Source organism: Tachypleus tridentatus, chromosome 11 (genome assembly GCF_004210375.1).
Source record: "Tachypleus tridentatus isolate NWPU-2018 chromosome 11, ASM421037v1, whole genome shotgun sequence".
In the NCBI taxonomy this organism is placed as follows: Eukaryota; Metazoa; Arthropoda; class Merostomata; order Xiphosura; family Limulidae; genus Tachypleus; species Tachypleus tridentatus.
Genome location: NC_134835.1, coordinates 11,221,812 through 11,237,314, shown reverse-complemented (window position 1 = coordinate 11,237,314; position 15,503 = coordinate 11,221,812). Strand labels below are relative to the sequence as shown.

At 34.2% G+C, this 15,503-nt stretch overlaps 1 protein-coding gene across 8 annotated transcripts in view; it reads right to left on the bottom strand.

The window, feature by feature from the left end:
• The window catches only part of LOC143231671 (uncharacterized), a 126,815-nt gene that overhangs the window by 78,320 nt on the left and 32,992 nt on the right, over positions 1-15,503 (bottom strand). For all 8 annotated transcript variants that reach the window (XM_076466250.1, XM_076466253.1, XM_076466248.1 and 5 more), the window contains exons 2-3: positions 14,833-15,201; positions 12,675-12,986 (exon numbers count right to left, since the gene is read on the bottom strand). In XM_076466250.1, the coding sequence (XP_076322365.1) occupies positions 12,675-12,986; positions 14,833-15,201 (681 nt within the window). The remainder of the gene's footprint in view (positions 1-12,674; positions 12,987-14,832; positions 15,202-15,503) is intronic.

Here is a 15,503-nt window from a genome sequence, read left to right as displayed (position 1 = left end):
CTTTGAATCACACTGTTTTTGTACAGGTGTTAATCACCCTCTGCTGGGTTTATTGAGGAAAAAGAAAATCAGGTTAAAAAATCGATTTTGTCTCTAAACCTATATTGATTAGCGATAAGTAGAACTTATCACTGGCCCAGCGATAAGTCTAATGATTTATAATGCTACAAATTGAGCTTGGGCACCTGCTATGTTAAATAAATGTTGATGTAGATAGTTTACCTTTCTAATGTGTAAAAATGTTGATGTAGGTAGTTTACCTTTCTAATGTGTAAAAATGTTGATGTAGATAGTTTACCTTTCTAATGTGTAAAAATGTTGATGTAGATAGTTTACCTTTCTAATGTGTAAAAATGTTGATGTAGGTAGTTTACCTTTCTAATGTGTAAAAATGTTGATGTAGGTAGTTTACCTTTCTAATGTGTAAAAATCCAATTGTAAAAGGTATATTTTTAACAACAGTGTTTACCTCTGAATTATTAATGTTTTAACACGTTTCAGGTAGAATTGATGATTTGTATGGATATCAGTTAAACATTATTTACAAGTAGAACATGAGATTTCCGATATATAAAGGAACAAGATATTTGTCACTTGATAGCACGAACCAGAACTGAAGGGTTGTGTTAATATGACGTAAAATATTCTAGGACAAGAATTTAAAACGTATAAACACTTACTGAACATTAGTTTTCAAGATAGAGTTACATATAATCAAAAACTGTTTTAAGTTATGCATGTATTCCTACAGATGAGAATGGTCAGGTGGGCTAAGGCGTTCGACTCGTAATCTGAGGGTCGCGAGTTCGAATCCCTATTGCACCAAACATGCTCGTCCTTTCAGCCGTGGAGCGTTATAATATACGGTCAATCCCACTATTCGTTGGTAAAAGAGTAGCCCAAGAGTTGACGGTGGGTGGTGATGACTAGCTGCCTTCCTTCTAATATTACACTGCTAAATTAGGGACGATAGCGCAGATAGCCCTAGTGTAGGTTTGCGTGAAATTAAAAAACAAACAAACAATTCCTACAGATTGGAGCTACATGCAGTTTTGAACTTTAAAGAAGTCTTCACAAAGTTTGGAACTTTATCCTAGAATTCACACAACTTGGAACTTTATCTAAATACTCAAACAGCTTGGAACTTTATCCAAGTATTCACAAAGGTTGGAACTTTATCTAAGTATTCACACAATTTGGAACTTTATCTAAATACTCAAACAGTTTGAAACTTTATCCAAGTATTCACAGAGTTTGGAACTTTATCCAGGTACTCACCCAGATTGTGAATATTTACAGGTGTTAACACAAACAGAATGAGACACATACGTATTTCAGCTTTTCGAGTCCCATAACTTGAAATTGTTTTATAGATACAGATAATATGTATAAGTGTTTATAACTGATTTTTACCATTAAAATGCAACCAACGCTGACTCTATGTAGACTAAATGAGGTCTCTTCTCCTTTGTTTCGTAGGAAATGCATTCATTTCTGACACTAAATTTCTTGGCAGAATTTAATTTTTGCTCTTTCATTATTTTAGTATTGAATGTTGAATGTTGTAGAAAAGAACGGTTATTATGTTACCTCTATCTTTCACAGACACACGCATATAGACATACGAAAACAGCCTCATGCAACACATATGGAGTGACACTATTTAAAATGTGTTGTTAAATTTTATATACGATGGAAATGTTGGAAAGAAAAGCATGGAAATATGTTTTCCAGTTTTCCTCATGAGATACTGATATAAAACAGTAGATATATTTATGCCTAACGCTTTTGTTGAAGTACATTCAAACGAATTCACTTGGTGACTTCAATGAAATATTGAGTCAAGTATTTAAATAGCCGCATACACTTACTAGACCAGAACTATTCTGAAAGAAATGGAAGAGGTACATTATTGTCTGTGTAGAAGCACTATTTATCTAAGTTCTAGCCGAACACCAAGTCGGAAAGAAAAGAAAACTAAATTGTTATGTGCCGCTAGAACTGCATTGTATTTATCGGTAATGTAAAGCACCCATTGTTATCGTTGTTACACAGAATAACAGATAACGTGTTCTAACATCAGCTTTGATTATAGGCATAAATAACTTCATAGCGGTGATGGCGTTCTAAAGAAGTCTTATGTTGCAATGATATATAAGTGTCAACCTTGAGGTTCGAGTACTACCCCCCTTCCCCCCATACACGGTTATATATGCAGGGTTGCTGACGGCTAGCCAATGGCAGTTGGGCCTTAAAGTAAATACTAAGTAGAAAGGTGATTGGTAAAAATAATACAAACGATTAAAACAATCTCTTTTGTCGTCACCTTAAGGTTAATTTCATCAGGTATGTACAGAAAGTTAGATATGTATTTTTTAATACCTTGATTACAAGTTAGAGTATTCTCCGTAATTCGCGTGAGTCCAATGTCTCTAAGAGGCCATCTTATGGTAAATATTGTCCATTATATCAATGTGTCAGGAACCATCACCCAGAGTGGGTTGATATCATTATCGTAATTGTTTCTATAGTAACTGGAAAATATCCAAGAGTTATTTTACCTTAGGACTATTGCCCGAGAAGGGAGATAAAACACCCTAAAATAGGGCAAGTTTTCACTTTTTGTAGAGCTTTAAAGTTAAAAATTTAAGGATGCAAGTACTTAACCAGTTGAATGAACCAACTGTTACACAACAGTTAGCATCTGATAAAGTCATTAGGGATCTAATAGAAGGTATTACGGGAAACATTATCTAACATTGTAGAATGTGTGATTCCTCAGCAAGTGATTTTATGTAATAGATGAATAATGGCACAAGGAACTGTTATGAGAGGCTGTTATGAAAGGCTGTTTCATTCAAGTTCGTGGAGTCACGTATCGAACTGATCATTTGGGATATACAGGGTGTTCGGAAAGTCACTGTGCACTTATATATTTATTAACAGACATGTTTTCAATATAGAATGCAGAAGGTAAATATGAATGACAATTATAAACAATGTTGAAAGTGACCCCCGTTGGCATCAACACAGGTTTGGATCCTTCTTATTTTGTTTCGAAGCACCGCTATCAGTTGCTGGCTTGAATTAGACTGAATAAAATATGATTACAAAACTGCACAGTGACTTTCCGAACATCCTGTATAATTAAAGTATACACATCTGTTTAGAATAAGTTGAAAATACATGTACGAATCTTAATACCAAACAAAATAATTCGTGTATGAGCTTTACCGATTCTATACAATTGTCATTAAGATCTGAAAATTACCGCTGTACCAAACAAAAGAGGTTAAAACGTAGCATTTCAACAATATATGTTAAAAATACACCCAATCTTGTAAACACTATGCTATTAATACTTGTGTTTTGCTGAGTTCTTCAACAACAAAGAACATGATGGAAATATACAAGAGATACAATAAAATCACGTGGATTTAAATGCTTACATTTCTTTTTGAAAGATAAAAACGAGTGATTTATTCTCTTTGTAGCTATATAAAACCTCTTTCTGCTCTTACTACGATAAGAGTTCATATAGGAATGACGCAGTGACTGCTCTATTGAAATGTAAAACGAACCTTCCAGACAGTGGTGCTGACTTACCCACGTTCACTCGTCCTTATTTATTTACATCTGTAAATCACAGCATTCCGATCCTTTGAGTAAATGAAGAAGTTCTCTGTATAGAACATCAGTAAGATAAATTTACATCCGGTTATTGCCACAAGATATAAAGTCGTAACTTATGAAATATAGGACGCTTTCTTACTGGAATAGGTTTGACCAGCCATACAAAGCTCAGATAAGCAAACTTGATGCAAAAGAAGGGACGATTCTATCCGTAACTTGTCTTAAACACACTACAAGTTTCGGTGAGATCTTTGAAGATTTAATTCCTCTTAAGTGTTTTTGATCACAAAAAAAACACAAAATGGTATTTGCTTTGTTTAAATGAGCAGCAGAAAATATTGAAATGAATAATAGATATAAGGATTGGTGTGGAATGTCATGTTTTTATTTCTATGTCAGTATAGTTGAAGAATCAGTGAACCACACGATGATTTCTATCACAATGCAATATCAGTTCATCAGTTATAAAATGCGAGGAAATAACATGTTAGAAGTGTTGGTTTTAGGTAGCACAAAAGGATATAAAACAGAGACATGAAGGTGGCAGGTCTGAATCCTCGTCACACCAAATGTACCCGCCCTTTGAGCCGTAAAGGCGTTATAATGTGACGGTAAATCCTACTATTTATTGGTAAAGCAGTAGCCAGAGATTTGGCGGTGGATGGCGATGATGATTTGCCTTCCCTCTAGTCTTACCCTACTAAATTAGAGGCTGCTAGCGAAGGCAGCCCTTGTGTAGCTTTGCGCGACTTTCAGAAACACAAACAACCAGTTTTAAAGTTTTAGTTTTAAACTTACAAAACAATAGAATATGACAAGGTTGTATAAAAAAATTATATATTTTTAATTCATTTGGTCACATCATGTTAAATTATTTAGAAATTGATAGTTGTGTGAATCTGTGCGCTTTGATGAGGTGAAAACATTTATTGCAGTTTAACTTCAGCTGCCTGTTTTATTTTAGTTAATATAAAATATTCTGCTCATTCCTTTTTTTTTTCTGGTTGTTAATCATTGCTTTGATTCTCAAGTAAACGTATAATTTCATACATTTACTTTCTAACCAAGAAACTTTTCGATGCGCACTAACAGTGACAGACAAGGCATAAAAAGTGGGAAAAACTATGACCTGTATTCAACTCTCCGACACAATATTTCAAACTGTTGTACTGAGAACATGTCGAGAAAATAAGGTTCTGCAAATATGCATTAATATATGAGAGAAGTAATATACTAGAGAGGTAATATACTAGAGAGGTAATATATGAGAGAGGTAATATACTAGAGAGGTAATATATGAGAGAGGTAATATATGAGAGAGGTAATATACTAGAGAGGTAATATGCTAGAGAGGTAATATATGAGAGAGGTTATTTTCAATTGGAGGTTTTTGGTCTTATACGTGAACAGTTTAAAACATTTTAAAATTATAATCCATGGAAGCTGTTGTTTTGAAGCCCCCGCTGGTACAGCGGTAAGTCTAGGGATTTACAACGCTAAAATCAGCGGTTCGATTCACCTCGGTGGACTCAGCAGATCGTCCGATGTGGCTTTGCAAATAGAAAACAAATAAACATATACTATTATTTTGAAATAGCTCTCTGTGTTGTTATAATTTGTTATTGTTAAGCCCAAAATTGTACAATGTATCGAAACACGATTTTTGGTAATTTAAACCCTCATAACTGCCGTTAACCAACCGAGGATCACACGTGACATTTTGTTTGTCTTCTGCATAGGATCTATGAAATGTTTCTTGAAAATAAAACGGGAATAAATAGTAATAATAATAAAGCTAAAAGAAACAAAAACGCTCAAGACTAAAGTTGTCAGAGTTAAAAAGGATTGGTATGTCTGTTCTTGCCATACATAATACAGGAGTGCATAACGTCTAATGTTATATTAGTTTCATTAATGAGCTTATCTGTGTACATTGTACATGACGAAAAGAAACAATAGAATAAACGTATTAAGAAATGGACAGTTTCATTCTTTACCCAATTACGAAACTAAACTTCTATTGTTGAAAGGGTTTATGTGCAGTATTTACTTGATAACGTAATTAAAGCTGAAAGTAAAAATAATTAAATGACGTCACTCATGGGAATGTTAATACATTAACTGAGATGTCGCCAGCGTTTAGGGTTAGATATAGAACTTGTTTGAATACATGAATATTCATCTCTTGTCGTATCTTCTGAGGATCCAGTTTTACAAGAAACGGGTAATTAATTGAACGCGAAATAGCTCGTTCTTGTACATGTCAGATCTTCAAATCGTGAGAGGTTTGAGCTGCAAACAGCTAGGATGGCCTTTGGAGAAAGTAACAAACGTGCCTTGTCGCAATATTGTTATGGTAATTGCAACTAAACCAAGCTTCCTTTGTAAGGCAGGACAAAATATACTGCGTAATTAAGAACAGAATGTCAGTTAACCCTAACGAACAAAACGACTCAAGAAAAAAGTTATTATTTTTAGTGATTTTTACATAAAAAATAAAATAAAACCAAACATGGAAATTAAAAGGCGCTGAAAGGTTCCGTGCCATTATTTCTCTCTTTTTTATTTAACAGTCATTTCAAACCAAATTCATTTGAAATGTAAGACAAATATATTCGAGACAGTTGGGCCCGGCATGGCCAAGCGTGTTAAGGCGTTCGACTCGTAAACCTGAAGGTCGCGGGTTCGAATCCCAGTCGCACTAAACATGCTCGCCATTTCAGCCGTGGGGGCGTTATAATGTGACGGTCAATCCCACTATTCGTTGGTAAACGAGTAGCCCAAGAGTTGGCGGTGGGTGGTGGCGACTAGCTACCTTCCCTCTAGTCTTACACTGCTAAATTAGAGACGGCTAGCACAGATAGCCCTCGAGTAGCTTTGTGCGAAATTCCAAAACAAACAAACAAACAAATCGAGACAGTTTCATATTAATCTGTTGTTGTCTGTGTTTTCTATTTTTTGTCAGGTAACTTTGTTATTTTCAAAATCCTATTAATAAAATATCAACTTTTGTAGAAAAAAATTCTGTTTTTGCGTTTTACATCAAAATGAGAACCTTAAATTACTTTTAATTAATATATTATAAAACAAGGAGCTACGATACTCGACTTTTTTCAGATATAAGTTTCTGTTTTTTATAGCAAAGCCACATCTGGCTATTTGCTGTGCACACAGAGGGGAATCGAACCCCTGATTTTAGCAACAGTAAATTAAAAACAAATTACTGTTCTCCAAGCGAAAGTATTAAAGTAGAAAGATATTTTGGTTATTTTTGTCCCTATTATTAGAAAGTAAATTAGAAATTAAAGAAAATAATAATTTAGAAAGTAAGGTAATGTAAGCCTTTCTTGTAATTATAGTATCAGAATAGAAGGCTCTACGGGTTTATTTCTCCCAGGTTTTAGGCATTGTAAATTATAATGTAAGATGATGTAAGCCTTTTTTGTAGTTTTCGTATCAGAGTAGAAAGTTTTATGGGTTATTTTGTTCCTAGTTTCAAGCAATGTAAATTAGAAGGTAAAATGATGTAACCCTTTCTTGTAGTTTTAGCGTCACAGTTATGGGTTATTTTACCCCTAGTGACAGGCAACATAAATAGGAAGATAAAGTGATGTAACCCTCTTTTGCAATTTTAATATCAGAGTAAAAGATATTAAAAATGTGTATTTATGTTTGTAAATGTCTTTCTACATTATGTTTAGCTATTGTGCAAACCGTATAGTGCAAACCGTTTTTATGTTATTTCTTTAAATTTTCCAATAGTGTAGGTGAGAAAAAAAACACATTCCTGCTTCAGTTCTTTGTTTATAAGATACTTTCGTTCGGTATTTTTGTAGATATTATAGTGAAAGAAAACTGCAATTGTAGGAAAAGAAGTTACTGTCAAATTAATGTAAAGTATAGAACCTTGTGTTTGTCCAGACGTAATGTAATGCTCGTTATTTCGTGATCTCGATACATTTTGCTATCTCAGAAAAATACACCAATACTAATGGTTTGTTTTGTATTTTTGTTTGTTTTTGTTTTTTGAATCCCGCACAAAGCTACTCGAGAGCTATCTGTGCTAGCCGTCTCTAATTTGGCAGTGTAAGACTAGAGGGAAGGTAGCTTGTCATCACCACCCACCGCCAACTCTTGAGCTACTCTTTTACCAACGAATAGTGGGATTGATCGTAACATTATAACGCTCCCACGGCTGAAAGGGCGAGCATGTGTGGCGCGATGAGGATGGGAACCCGCGACCCTCAGATTACGAGTCGCACGCCTTAACATGCTTGGTCATGCCGGGCGCTAATGGCTTGTGTCAAAATGTTCACAAAGTATCTTTACAAATTCAGTAAAGCAAACGGTGTTTTATATGTTGAATTACAAGAGAATATTGTGATTAAACTAAGTTATTTATTTATATAAACCAGACACTGACGGTAACTGTTTCACGATTGTATTTATAATGGATTTAAAAGACTTAAATTAGGCTTAAGTGAAATATTTCTTTAACTTTTGTATTGAAAAGCGGATCTGAGAGATACCAGGGCGTAAAGATATTGTTTGTTTATTTTGAATTAAGCACAGAGCTACACAATGGGTTATCTGTGCTCTGCCCACCACGGGGTATCGAAACCCGGTTTCCGGGGATCACTTAGTATTTACAAAAAAATCTTTGCGAAAAACAAATCCTCATTTTAAATCAATATTAAAAAAATGTAACTGCTGAGAATATAATTTTAAACCATGCTCTTTTAATGTACTAAAAACCTAAAATATACATTTCTAATATTTACAGTTAATCGTATAAACTGTTCAGTTTCTCCACGCCTGAAAAAAATTACTGAAAACCTCACGTGAACTGTGAATTTAGCCATCCATCGTTCGCGCGTTGAACAATTTTTTTTTTCACACGTGAAAAAAGAAAAGATTTAGATGAGCTCACGAGCTCTCGTTTCTCTAACTTTTCTTACATTCATCATATTAGGTTGTAGGAACCTCTGTTTATGACAGGACGACTTGAAACAATTTTGTTTGTTACTTGTTTTTGTGCTTTTACCCAACTACACATTTAAAGAAGAAATGTAAAAAAAACAACAACAACAAATGTGTCCCATAAATCGAGATTCAATTTAGAAGCCGCCCAATCATTCATGACAGCTGTATTTAGGCTGAGATGTGCTGCAAAAGTTATATTTCAGAATGTTCATAAGTTTCTTTTTGAATTATACCTTAGTCTAGGTGGCTATAGTTAAACGTAGGCTATTATCGTCCTTTCATGTGGACAAGTTCGTGTATCCGTAGTTGATGTTTTAGTACAAAGATACACAATGGGGTTGGCTGCGCTCTGTCCACTTCGGGAAATCGAGCCTTAGATTTTTAGCGTTTAAGTCCGTAAACTTATCGACGACTGAATAAAGGAGTTGAAGAGCGAAAAGAGAACAATATTGATTTTTTGACAAAGATAAGGCTTAAATAATGCAGAATGACGTTCGAGTCTGGGCACGTGCAATAAAAATACTCTACCGTTTTATGGATATTGTTACGTGTATATTGGGATCATTTATTCCTATTATACTAGTCAGTTTTAATAGGTCCTTTGATGAGATGAATATGCGAAACTTTTTTATGGCGAAACAACAGAGATAGGTAACGTAACAGTTTTACCAATATAAACATTTGTTAAGGGACAGCTAAGGAAATAGCCGAATCTGGATGTGTTATACTGAGATTTATTATAACGGTACGGACCGAGAATTACTTGAGCTATATTTTGAAATAAAACAAAAGACGACAAAAGATCATAAATGTCATATATTTCTACTATATGGAACCGGAAAAGGCACTTAAGATTTTGTTCTTAACGTTTATAAAAGACATATTAACATAAAACGAGCATCCGTGAATTCAAGAAAGCAATTATTTTACTCTTATATGATATATGTGTAAGGATTTTTATAACTGTTAAAAGGGGTTGGTTAATGTTTGAAATGAGTGTCAGCTAACAAACTACTAAAGGAACGATCCTTCTTCGGAATGTCTGAGCGCATTTCATCTATAAAATGGTACATAAGGTAATAAAAAATTGGAACACTTAACTAATGACTGTGATACATATATGACTTTAAAGGACAAGTGAAATAAGTGAACGAAAGGAAAGACAGCAACAAAACGTGCAGAGAACTGGGAGTTTCACAAAGGCGATACAGTCATCCATAGTTATATTACATGAGAAAATTGCCTACGAGACGCCGCAGTAGTTTCGCATCGCTTAGTTTTATGAGTGATTAAAGTGTGAATGATGATATTAAAGCCAATTGTGAGTGTACTCACTAAGGTTACACTGACAGAAGCTATTATACGTAACTTCTTTTTCGTGTTCTTGCGTTATGCCAAAGAGCCAATAGTTTACTCGGAATCCTTATGCCAAATTCTGTTAATAAAAAGTTTATAATATTAGAAAGGGAGTCATAAACATGTAAGATATTCTAATGAAATAAAAATATTTCTTTTGTCCATTAAGCATGTTGCTAGAAAATATTCTGTCTGTTAGAGTTATGTAGAAATTATATTCTTTTATAGTTTTAGGTTTTGCAGATGTGTTGTTCCTCACTCTCGTTTTGTTAATAGTTGTATGTACAATATAACAACAAGACAAACAAAACTTTAAAAAGTTTTTCCTCTCATCACGAATTATTGAACGAGAGTGTAATAAAAGATATTTTGCAGATAAATAATACAGTTTAGACACTGTGGTTCTATTTATAGCAATATTGCATGTTATCTGAAAACTTTTGTTGTCCAGCTGAGAGAAAACACCTTTCACATAGAGTTCAGTTATTCTAATATAAAGCCTCTCGGATTAGAATCTTTTTATTTCTTTGATGTTTATACTGTCTTTTAATAAACTAATAAAGTTCAAACTCACACAATTAAACATTGCAAGGATGATAGCAAATATATTCTTCTCTTGCGTGTTAATATTTTGTAAAAATAAAAATAACATATCTAAAGCTGTTATTTTATTAATCAAGTTTTTTAATAACTTAGTTTCAGTGAAACAAGAAGTAGCTATTTTGTGGTCCTCAAATTGATTTCTATTTCTTCTGCATGAAGTACCGAGTAAGGCATAAGAGGCAGAAGACAAGCATCACCAGACACTATAACACAATTCACAAAAGTTGGCCACATTGTGACAGCTAAGACGTCTGTTGTCGTTTTTTGTTTCTTTTAAGAAATACTTCAGTAGCGATTATCATTGACGAAACAAGATATAAGACACCTAGCGTGGCTTTCGGATGGTACAAAAATTGATAAAAAATTTGGATGATCAGAATTGGAGATGGCATATACTCCGTCAAACTTTGGAAACTCAATCTTATTATATGTATTTATATATTTATATGTATTTATAGGCTTTCTGCATAACTTATATTTGTTTGAGGATTTTGTGTGTTACTTGTTGTCTACTGGACTCGCTACCTCCTTCAACGTCGGTCAGAATATCACTGTTGTATTTTAGACAGTATTTCTGAAGCCATGATACTTAAGTTGCAGTTGAATTTCTGAGCGATTCTTTAAAGCTATTCGTCTCTGTTATTTCGATTATAAAAGCGCTGTTTAACATACTAAGGTCTCCAAAGCCATCACAGTTTCTCATTGAAACAAGTAAATCGCTATTGGATTTCATATAGGTTCTCTGGATTCTTCCAAATAGCGGTTACGATATAAAAGTGATAATGAGCTCTCACTATTTGATTAGAGTAGCAGAAGAGTTGGCGGTGGGGCTTTTTGCAAATTCCCGAAGGAAGAAAAGAAAGAAATGTCATTGAAAAAATAATTCATTAGTGTTAATGGTATATTGTTTTAAATTTCATGTATATATATTAATTATCTTAGTCTTGAAATTGTATTTTTTTTACACTCTTCAGAAAAGAAAATCAAACAAACAAAACAAATATGTAATAATACAGCAAATTTCGCCACTCACGAAACAATAACCGAGCTTCAAAACTGTAGTTTCACTCCTCAGAGTTCAGACATTCGTGCCATATTCAACTATGTAATGTATTATCGAATTTGGATCACATGTGCCATATGTAACTATGAGAAATGTTACTGGATTTCGCGGACACGTGTTTTTATATCCTGATAAAAATGCCGCAAAATATTGTTGAAAGGAAAATGTATCATTGATATACTGTGATGGATTATCTGTCTAAAAATATTTCCGATGCACCTTGAGGTGTTAACCCAGTGGTTTAATTACATCCTACAAACAATACGTCAAACAAGTTACAATATAAAAATATTAACTGGATATCGTTTTTGAAAACTAAAGACAAGTGGATATTAATTGATTTTATTCTGTAAGAAAAATGTTTTATATTAAAAAATAAGTTTATTTTCAAACTTCTGATTCAGCTCGTGTCTCACTTTTCGTATTTTATTAATACATTAAATATTTACGTATACAGAAGATTATACGTAATTAATTCGAACAATAATTTAGCACAAATTCGATGTATTTTATGTGTTTATATGATAAAATTGAGAGGTGAAAATCACAATTTTTGGTACACCAAATGAAAGTACATACATTTGCACGTTGTAAGTATCAGTAGTAAACGTGTGTAATTTGAAAGAACGCACATACGATGATTTCTATAAGCTATACCTTATTCAGGTATATTCTGTTGATTACAATAAATATAATTCTAGGAAGTTCCCTGAACAAAGAATCTTTCAGAAATCGTTCAAAAAGTTATTTTGAATGTTTACGTTAGAAATTTAATGAACTTGTTCTTTGTTTGAAATGAACATATCAGAGTTACATCTCTAGCTTAGAGAGTGTTTATACAAATTCACGAAAGTCAAACTATCTCATTACTATTTATCATTGAACAATACAGATATGATATTATTTGTATAGTAAGTAATCTGAGCGCCAATATAATGAAATTGGTTGTTTAATTAAATACATACTTTAGTTTAACAACTTAAAGTTTCAAATATCTACTTTGAAAACTTTAGTATACATTCTTAAAATAACTTACCCGGGTAATAATTTATACTGCTAAGTCTCTGATAATTTGTTCCAGGAAAATTGACAAAACAGTCAAATCGTGTAGCGCCATCTGGTGAGAGTTCGCTGTCTTCTATTTCATAACTAACTGATACTTTGTAACTATCTTCCTGCTCAACTACTTCTGTCTCTGTGTCGGTTATGACCGTGTGCTCGGTCGCTCCTGGGGAAGTTTGAAATACATCAACGTCAGGTACTGGATAAACACGACCAACTTCACAGCCGAACTTAGCTCTATTGGAGGTGGATTTTGTGTAGTTAAAACGGAGAAATTTAGCTGGAGCTAGAGGAAAAGTGGAATTATAATTCTTTAAACATCTTGATTGAACATGAATACATAAAAAAAACAGACGTTGTTGTTTTTTTATCACAAAAACTCACTGGGTTGGAAGTGACTTTTGAGTTTTTTGTTTTTCTTTGGAATTTCGCACAAAGCTACTCGAGGGCTATCTGTGCTAGCCGTCCCTAATTTAGCAGTGTAAGACTAGAGGGAAGGCAGCTAGTCATCACCACCCACCGCCAACTCTTGGGCTACTCTTTTACCAACGAAAAGTGGGATTGACCGTCACATTATAACGCCCCCACGGCTGGGAGGGCGAGCATGTTTGACGCGACTCGGGCGCGAAACCGCGACCCTAAGATTACGAAGCGCACGCCTTAACGCGCTAGGCCATGCCAGGCCTCCACCTTTTGAGCGATTAAACATTCCGTAAAATGTTTCAATACGTAAAGAAACCAAAAATTTCGTAATATATACAAGCTTCAATAAAATGATAAATAGGAGTATTTCACTTTACTACCAACTTTATCTCGCTTAAAAGCAGTGTTACACACACCATTAAAAATTAGTAGGAAAGCTGTACAAAAACAAAATCGAACTTACAAAGGAGACTCCTCAAACGTACAAAAAATTTAACATGCCAATAAAACTCAATATTGTTATTCTTTTCTTATCTCAGAAATAAGATACGGAAACATAATGTTCTCCACTAAAAATAAGCTTAAACTTAGTCATATGTCTTACTTTCCAATTGTGGTAATATTAAATTTTCGGTTTTTATCCTTCTTGTGAAAAATGTTTCAACAAACTCACTTGTAATATAGGCTAAGTCAACAAAAGATTAGAAAGATACAGAAAATTATTAGAAAGAGATGTAAAACCACTGAGATGTTCTCTTTTTGACAAGAAGAAGAAATTGATCTAAATTTTATACAAGATTACGGTATTGGCCAAGCGTGTTAAGGCGTGCGACTTGTAATCTGAGGGTCGAGGGTTCGCATCCCCCTCGCGCCCAACATGCTTTCAGCCGTGGGAGCCTTATCATGTTACGGTCAATTCCACTATTCGTTGGTAAAAGAGTAGCCCAAGAGTTGGCGGTGGGTGGTGATTATTAGTTGCCTTCCGTCTCGTCTTACATTGCTAAATTAGGGACGGCTAGCGCAGATAGCCTTCGAGTAGCTTTGCGCGAAATTCAAAACAAACAATCAACCACACGTCTCGGATGCTATTGTCATGAAGTACACAAATACTCAACCAATATTGTCCATGAATTATTAATTAATTAAGATTTTTACTTCAGGTTAATACGAAGATGAACAAAGAAGATCAACACGTTTTTTTTTTATTTTAATTAAAGTGTTAATACCCATATCAGCCATTTTGAGGATATATTTTTACTTTAAGGGGGTTTCTCGTCATCATGAATTAGTTGTGTGTTAGACAATAAGCCATCTATCCCTTGTTCTCATCAGGAATTGAACCCCATATGTTAGCGTTGCAATTCCTTAAGTTAACTATTAACCCAGTAAAGTACTGGGTAATTTGACAAACTGAACAAAGGGGTTATACTTTGTAAAACCTATTAAGTTATTTCAAAAGTTAATTTACTTAATAATAGGAGTTGTGTAAGTTGAGCCACTTCGGTAAACTTTGCCAGAAAAAAAAAGAAACATTTATAAAAAAAAAGGTTTCAAACTTTAAATTATACATTACAGGAACTTTTATTTTTCACCTTTAAAAATATGTTATCCAACCCGCTGAATGTATGGAGTTCGTAACATATATACGAATTCTAGTGTTCGTCACTTATGAGTTGAGATTATGATTTTTGTTACTGCAGAGTTCTTACCGTAGATTGTCATTTCCTTCTCTGCTGTGTCGAGTCCATTAAAAGATGTCACGTGACAAGAATACTTGCCACTGAGTTGCGTTGTTGGTTTCAGGATTCGGAGACTTCGGTATTCTGTGAAGTTCGTGGACGGCACGATGGTGGAGTTCATGTCTGTGTGTCCTTGTAGTTTTTCCGAAACCAGCCGGGATCCGAGTTCAGGAATCCACTGGTAGATGGGCTTGGGGTCATCGTTATGGAACCATTTGACGACAAGGTGATCGTCTTTATCTGTGAGATTGTAAACACAGTCCAACGTGACGGACTCCTGGGTTCCGTTTTCAATCCATCTAGGAACAGACAGCTGAGTGATCTGTAATGCTTGGAGCCCTATACATAGAGAAAACATGAAATTAAAATAATAGATACTTACGGAACTCCATGAGCGGATTACTCAGTGAACACCCATGTTTGTTAAGAAATGTTAGACATACCGTTATGAGTTATAAAGCTTATTGAAACAAAGATTCAAGACGCCGAACAAACCAGATGAAGATATTTTAAGGACAACAAAACAAAGTTTGAATTCTCTCTACAGCTGAGTGGTTTCCCTTTCATAAAACTAACATGTTACTTCACACACACGCAGAATCTAATTCAAGAAATCAGTAAACGAATATATGGATGAAACA